This window comes from Nyctereutes procyonoides, unplaced genomic scaffold (assembly GCF_905146905.1).
Source record: "Nyctereutes procyonoides isolate TBG_1078 unplaced genomic scaffold, NYPRO_anot_genome, whole genome shotgun sequence".
Taxonomy (NCBI): domain Eukaryota; kingdom Metazoa; phylum Chordata; class Mammalia; order Carnivora; family Canidae; genus Nyctereutes; species Nyctereutes procyonoides.
Genome location: NW_026575151.1, coordinates 9128306 through 9136754, shown reverse-complemented (window position 1 = coordinate 9136754; position 8449 = coordinate 9128306). Strand labels below are relative to the sequence as shown.

At 33.5% G+C, this 8449-nt stretch overlaps 1 protein-coding gene across 1 annotated transcript in view; it reads right to left on the bottom strand.

Moving 5' to 3' along the window:
• Window positions 1-636: 636 nt before the first annotated feature.
• ANTXR2 (ANTXR cell adhesion molecule 2) overlaps window positions 637-8449 on the bottom strand; it is a 156736-nt gene continuing 148923 nt past the window's right edge. Inside the window, exon 17 of the mRNA XM_055313078.1 lies at window positions 637-5658. Coding sequence (XP_055169053.1) covers window positions 5620-5658 — 39 coding nt within the window. The 3' untranslated portion in view covers window positions 637-5619. The remainder of the gene's footprint in view (window positions 5659-8449) is intronic.

Here is an 8449-nt window from a genome sequence, read left to right as displayed (position 1 = left end):
AATCCCAAGATGTTAATTTAAAAAGTCCTGGAACTTTTGCCCATTTTTTTTTAAACATTAAGAATTTGTTGAAGATTTTTTACACTTGAACATATTGTTTAAAATATAATCTTTCTTTCCAGGTGACAGGCTCACACAAACAAAGTATTTAAAGAAGATGAAGGTCTGTCATTACTCTAATTATCAGAGACTTTTAGGATTATAGGATGTTAAAAAAAGATCTCAAAAGAATACTTGAGTGTGATAATGATAATCATCTCGTTCACATCAGAATTTCAACAGGTAAAAATTCTGTTTACAGGTGTCATCTGGTAGAACTTATAATAAGTCTTATTTTATGAGTTTTTCGTTCCCCAGTTACTTCCACAAATCAGATGGTGGAGTACAAAAGCATGGCTAGAAAACAAAAACAAAAACAAAACAAAAGCATGGCTAGAGATTTACATTCGCTTCTAATTTAGCACATGATGTAACAATTTCCTTTTTCTATTATCTAAGACTTTGGAAGCTCTCCATTCCTTTGTTTTGCATCTAAATTGTTCAATCACCTTGCCTTTTGGGCATTATCTTTTGGATAATATATATATTCTACAAGATTAACTAATGTTCCTAACCAAATTGAGATCTACTAAAGTGTACATATTAATAACGTTTACAATTTATTTTGGATTAACCACTGACATTTACAATCTTGCAAATACAATTCACCTAAAACATAACTTTATAGCAATTAAGGAGACAACGTTAAGTATCCTTTTAAAATTCTTACTTCCATAGTTTTCTCCTACAACAAAACAGTGGTAATTTTGTCAAAGTTTAGCAATTCTAATATACTGCATATCCTAAGTATTATTCAAATTAGTGAGTAAAATGTTTTCCATTTAATACTTCCTATGGGGAACATAGCACAGTTATTGTCAATTAAGATTGTTTTCCAATTTTGACTAAGGAAAGAAAAGCTTAATAATGTAACTTTCTGCAGTGTAAAAAGTACATCATTAAAATCGGTAGCATAAATATATTGTAACAATGTCTATACATATTTAAATATGCCTTTGAGAACTTGGTATGACTGTAAAGTCAGAGTAAAATACACAGATATACTTCCCAATATTTTTTACTCGTTTCAAAGATTTCATCAAATATAAATTTTATTATCAGTTGCCTCTTTGACAAATTCTAATTGTAATAAATTAACTGAGAAATTACTCTATTATGGACAATTATAAAATTATGTACTACGGTTCAATGTCTTTTTGGTAACTAAATGGCAGTTTACGGAGTTAATATTGCTGTGCTCTCCAAATGAGGCCAGTCATTAAAAATATGAAATACATAAATACTAAAACCTCCAATATGACTATATTCACAGAAATGCTGTCCATGCTGGAAGGACCTTGAGACATCTCCTGTCCATCTCTAGTCTATGGTTGAGAAGCTCATCAGTTCAATTTCAGCAAGTTAGTTGTGGCGAGCTCTATGGGCTAAGCCATTCATCACCTGTTTCCTAAGCGAAGATGATGTGTAGCATGTCATACTGACTCTCTCTCAAACACATACATTACCTTAATATAGGTCTTGTAAAGTAATCTTAATAAGCACATTTTAATATAAACTTGCATGTTCTACTGTGTAGTTTTTTTTTTTACCATCGTTTTCTTTTGGCAGAACAGCACAAAAATATATTTTACAAAAAAACAGCCCAGGGTTTGCTGCATTATGAGTTCTCACGATTATTTTCCTTTGCTTAATTTGACTGAATTATACCCTAGAAAGTGTAGGAATATACCAAAATTGAAGTGTTCTTAGAAATATGCCATAGAAATTCTCCAAGAAAAATATTAATCTAACCCCAAAACTAGAATACATGGCTGTACTCAACTTCATTATCAGCGAATAGACATTGTCTAGCCTCATCTGTCCTTCTTTTCTTAAATATATTACAGATACACCACTTATTCTGATTCTAGATTATATATTTCCTTTCATATTTAAAGAATGTATATATTTTTCTCCTGAATTACATACCCAAATTTTTTTTAGTAATACAACACTAATAAACTTCCTAAAGTAATGCTGTCCAAACCTAGTAAAAGTGACAGACAGGCTTTGCATAGAAGAGGGTTACAGTGCTTTACAGTACTTATAAATGTGACCTAATTATATTTTCTTCTCTTAAATTCAAAGAGGATGTATAGAAACTGATGAATCAAAACATGTTTTAGATACTTTTTGGCCATAATATAGACAGTGTTTTTAGAAATAAATTAATAAATTGCTTCTGAGCAGTAAACAATGGTCAGTGATATTTAGATAATAAAGTTATTAACTTCAGAGACACCCAGATCTTATATCCAGTAAGGATTTATTAGAAAAACAAATATTAAATAATTTATGATTTAAAATGGTTCAAATAAAGTTCTGAGGGAGAATATAATCAAATCATTTCTCAAACAATTTGAAATATAGAAGGCTTAAGCCTTCTGTATTTCTGCCAAAATAAGAATTATCTATAGGTGACAGATGCTGCTCCCTACTTAATGGAGGGTCTCAATTTTTACTCTGCATCTCATTGGGAAGGAAATATAAATTTTTAAAATAGAATTAACTTGGGGAAAGGCATCAGTGCTGCAACTCTTAGCACCAAATGTTTTTTCTTGGAGCACCAAATGCTTTAAGGAAAACATTCCAAGTATCAAAGTTTTCAGATAGATAAATATTTATGGATCAAATCCATAAAGAACAGACATTGTTATGAAATATATATAGATGCCTTCAAAACTTTCTTTCCAGGCGGAGTAGACACATAAGTTAGGAATCATTTCCCACTTAATTGTTGTTGCAACCTTATGCAACACAAATGGATTATGGATAAAGACTTACTTGTTTATACATAGAAAGTAGATCTTGACTGACATTAGGTCCAAAAAATTAAATAGGAACTATTTCTATCTATACAATATTAAAAATGTTATTAAACTTATAGAAATGGCTTTTATTCTAACCTTCTATTTTCCTGTTTAGGAGCTATAGAGGTTTTTTATTTAGTTCTTTGGTGAGTAAACAGCTCCCTTTCAAAGAAAATTCTTCTACATGCTAGATGGCAAAATGAGAGAAAAGAGCATAGATCTGGTTTCATGTCCTTAAGTGCAATGAAATTCCGTCTATCTTTGAACTTTATGAATGGTACTTTTTTAGTGTACATATAAACCGTTGCCTCTCCCTCTTCACTGAGAACTCTTCATAGTGGTATTAGAACTGGAAACCTATTTATGTTACAATCTACAGAAAGCTATTTTGTCCTCTAAAGACAGAAGTCTACTTTCATTGTTCATGTAGCAAAATACAAATGCCATACAAATGCCATGATAGTAGACAAATTCCAAGTGACTACCAAAGAAACAGCCTTAGCTTCTGTAGAATCTTTGGTGCCCTTAAATATCATTTATGGGTGTGCACAGACCAGAAAAGAAGCACCAAAATTTAAGAAGACAACAATAAGTGCTGTGCCAGATGCAAAGCTAGAACAAAGGTCTATGAGAAGAACTCATTGGGCGTATATCAGGCTTCCAAGTCACACTTGTAGACATGGATTTTTAATGCCAATAGTATCATTTGTGAACATTAAGCGACATCTTAGAACTGGGTATCATTCCGTCCTGAAACTAATCAGGACAATTATATATTTAGCCAAACAAACTTGAGCGTATGTGGGCTTACAATAAAATGGTAGCAGAGGCACAGGTAAAATTTTATTTCTGAGTATGCAGACACATGACTTTGGATCCAGCCAGCCAGTGACATAAATAAACTTGTGCAAAAGATTCAAGCTAGACAATATGCATATATATATATACACAAATATATATATTTGTGTGTGTGAGTAAGGCTTCTTGGCTCAGTGTCACAAATCTGGACACCAACCAACAGAATCACTCCCGTCCTCTGAAATTTCCATTAAGAGCACAATGGGGGTAATTACACTGGGATGTTCCAAATCGCTCTTTCCATCCTGTGCACTTACATGCCCGCCAAACATGAAACGTTCGCCTTCTCCCTTCCAATGTGATGGTTGTTGAACTTATTTTTAGTGTCATTTGATAAGCCTTTGTGCTCGCAGAGAGACATCCCACTGACCCAGCCACTGGTCATTGTCTATCCCAGTTCACATCAAAGCAGGCGCGCTTTGTCAGGTTTCGAGTCGAATATCCATTTCGCATCTGAAGTACAGTATCGAAAGTGACTAGATCATTTGAGCTTTTTTCTTCAGCTGCTGCCTCCTCCCTCCCCCATAGTGTTTCCACTCATGCTAACATAATTTGGCATCGTCGATGTGACACAATGGTGGGTTTTCTAAAAAATTATAATACATACATTTCGATGTTTTGAGGTGGGGACCCTCCTGAAAATTTAATTTATAAATTGATGAGAGGAGGTCTTTTTCTTTCTCTACTGAATCATCACCAAGGTAAGAGTGCCCCTCAAAATCCAAGTAATGCGCATACAGTAATAGGTCATTCAATGTCAAAAGACATAAAAAAGATGAGCAAAATCTTCACAGGCTGCTGCTTGCTGTTGCCTTTAATTATATTAATTAAACTTTGAAATTTTCATGCAAAGAGAGTTGCTGGCTTGTGACGCTGAAGAGCCCTTGGAGACTTGGAGGAAGGAAAAACCCTGAGCAGAAGCTTTGTGGTTACTGCTTCCTTTAAATTAAAAGCAAAACTAACTCCCGGTATGTTTACAGATATTAATGCTTTATGCACTACTACACCCTAAACATTGAGAGTGGGGATAAATCTACCATCCCAGGGATAAGTTTCAAAGCACAAGTCCCTTAAACTCCACTTAAGATCCCTGGTTAGAGGCCGTCTTCCCATGGAATAATGCTCTATTAATTTTCTTCTTTTCCCAAGTGCATAGTGAAAGAAAGGTGTTTTCAAACACTAAAGGGCAAAATCTTGCTTGCTACCAATACCTTGAGGCGTCCTGTCTACATTTTGTCATGCGTGTGCACTTTTCAGTGTTAGAATGACAAGATTGCCCAGTCAGAGGCTTCCTGTAAGGCACATTGTGATAGGGACTTGGGAGGATTTTGTAATCTGACATAGTTATAAGGCAATGGACCTGTATCTGCTTGGCCTGGTGGGAAATTTCATACCCTGCCTGTAGCTAACAATCTTGTGATGTGAAAACACAAGTGCCATGTCTCCATGTAAAACACTCCTCTCTCCATTACAGATCCATCACGGCCAGTTGTTCTATGGTCCCCGTTTTGATATCATCTTCATGCTGCTGCTTTTTCCTCCTCTCCACATTCCAACAAACTTGCTTATATAAAACATAGCATGTAGATTAACATTAGTCTTTATTTTCAATGTCATGAATCATGAGTTACCACTGGGTTTCATCAATTCTTGTGTAGATGGCAGACAAGTATTTAAAAATGTTTGGTGCAAGCAAAGCAGAAGGCAGAGAAAACATTTCCTGACTGAGAAGAATAAAGCTGTTCTTCCAAAATCTTCTGAAATGTACTTATTACTATTTTTTTTTCATTTGATTGGAAATCAGCAGTGTGAAGATGTATCTTCATACCTCCTTGGTCTTCCTGCTTTCCTTTTACTGAGATGGAACTCGGGAGAAGTTTATGCACCGGCCCTAGAAAAGAAAAAAAAATCAATATTGAAATATTAAAGCAATTATAAAAGCATAAGAATACCTAGTTTTACTACCACAATAATAAACAATTACTCATGAACAGGTCAATGTTAAGCTAAAACATGAAGTCATATTTATCCTCCTCAGATCAAAGCATGGTGGTTCATTCAGATCTTTTCCATACCAAGTTCATCTACACAATGGTATGGTAAAATTAGAGTGCAAAAAAAGCTATGTAAAATAGAACTATGTTACTGCTATTTAAAGTACAGCATTACTATCTTAGCAATAAAAATATCAAAGCCAAACCCTATGTTTCCTTCTATAATGGATTTAAATGAAAGCACTCCTTTATGCAATCTGGTGCTTTTAAAACTGATATAAAACTGGTGCTTCTAAAATGCATACATGAGAAATGTACTTGAGAAGTATTAAGAGGCTGAGGATAAGGAGTCAGGGAGAAAGGGAAGAGATGCCATCTCTTTGTGATTCCATTTTATAATAGGCTTTTGTAAAAGACTTAGAAAAATAGTCCTCTGTTGTTGACCATTTATTTCCCTGTGCACAACTACACATCATCATTACGTGTCTTCTCCAAATTGTAACTATTTATTTTCATTCCATATTTTCAAAGAGACTTTGGCATTCTAATTCCTTAGCACTTCAAGAAAAGCTAGGGAGACACATTGTTTCATATGTAATTGTAAATAATCCAAGAATTATTTGAAAACAAAGTTTTCAATTATTGGTAAAGGATCCCCTCTTTCCCTCTCCTTAGTATGACCCTGCTGATACCCTATACCACACAAATCACATTCAGATTTCTCAACAGGCCAAAAGCTCACATACCACTTTCTAGTTTAGGGTAAGGATTATCATCTTATTGAGACTTTCCTATTTGTCATAATATGTGCTCTCTAACTTCAGATTTTAGAACTTCTCTTTATTTCTCTCTAAATGTGAATAATATGTTTGTTTCAAATATCAAATACAGGATAATATTCAAAAAGAACAACAAATATTGTTGGAGAAGAAAGACTGGAACATCAAAACAGGATTTTGGTCCATCTTCCTCCAAAAATGTCTGCTCAATAAAAGTAGATATTTCAGAAATTAATGAAGAAGGAGAAAAGCCAAAAAGCAAACTAGTTTCCATTAACTTTTGGCTAAAGGCAGACACATTCACCAAATTATGTATCTTCTAAATAATTCTGGAGGCAACATTATTATTACAATTGTCGATTTTATTACTTACTTCATACCTGATATCTACAAATAATATCTGTGCAAAAGGGAGTTTGAGAAAAGCAGAGAGAAGATATGAGAATGAGGTTGAAATTCCATGGTAATGCAATGGTCTCAGGTCATGCACTCAGACTATATTTTTGTATTGTCTTGAACTCTCAAACAAGATCTTTAAAATGACTATTAATTCTGTATGTTGGTAAATTGAACACCAATAAAAATTAATCTATAAAAAAAATAAAATGACTATTAAGTAAAAAGATGCTTTTCTCCAGATTAGCTAAGTATGACACCAAAAGTCATAGAAACATTAAAAATGTTATTTTTATTTCATATCCCCTTTCTAATTTTTCAAGGGGGAACAGGTAGGAAAAATGACATGATTAATAAATATTTGAACAAAGCAATAAAACAATGCTTCTAAGCCACAATAGTGTAACTATATATACAATAAGAAATAGATCTGACTAGAATAGAATGAACATCAAAAATACTATCTTCTGAAGTCTTTTGAGAATCCAACAAATACATGAAGAATTTTATTATGGCAACAAGGATATGAATTAATTGCACCTCTTTGTTGTGTATTTAATGGACCAAAAAAGTAATTTTGAAAAAAGTTATCATGAATCTCTACTTTTACTTGAGTGTCATCGCTAAGTAACTAGATCTGGATAGAGGGCCTCTTCTCTGATCACTTTTGTTCTACACATCAGATTAATCTTAGTGACTCTGATTCATATACTTTAAGCAATTAGATAGTTTAAAAAAATGAGATTCATAGTTCACCTGAATTCTTAAAATCACTTCAATGCCTAAATTATGCCAGACCTAATTATTTTTCATTTCATTTGGTGTCATTTAATTATAGACATAGAAACTCAAATGAAGAAGACCCTACTGATTTTAACTCGGAGGTCCTTATTTCCACTTTTCCAAAGTTTGGGATTAAGTACTGATCATCAGCTGTCAAATGTCTAAAAAAAACTGTTATATCAACATATCATCCTGTGTTTTAACACACACTAACAAAAAAATAAAAATAAAAACAAATAACCTTTCCCCCTCCTAATCAAGGACTCGATATTTTTCACTTTTTATCAAGAGTTGATCATGTGGGGGTGTATTTTTATTTTATAGAACATCTAACAGATGGTAACCTGGAGGAGTTATGTTCAAGAGTTACTTTCTCTGCTAAACATTACCCTGTTCTCCCAGTCAAGGGGCTCTTTCCCTCAAAATTCCCATAGCATCTCCACTATAGCCAAACCACATTATGTAGTAATCGTCTGCTTGAATATCTAAAAAGAAAGGTAACAGTGATTAAGTCTAAGGTTTCCACAGCCCAAGGTATGTATTGCAGCTTTGCCACTTGTTAACTGTGTGACTGTGGGCAACTCATTTATATCCTGTGTGCCTCAGTTTCTTGATCAGTACAATAAGAAATAAAAATTGGACCCGTTCTTAGGACTGCTATAAAGATTGTATCAATTAATATGCAGAGAGCACTTAGAATACTACCTTGCACTTAGTAAACTCTAAATAA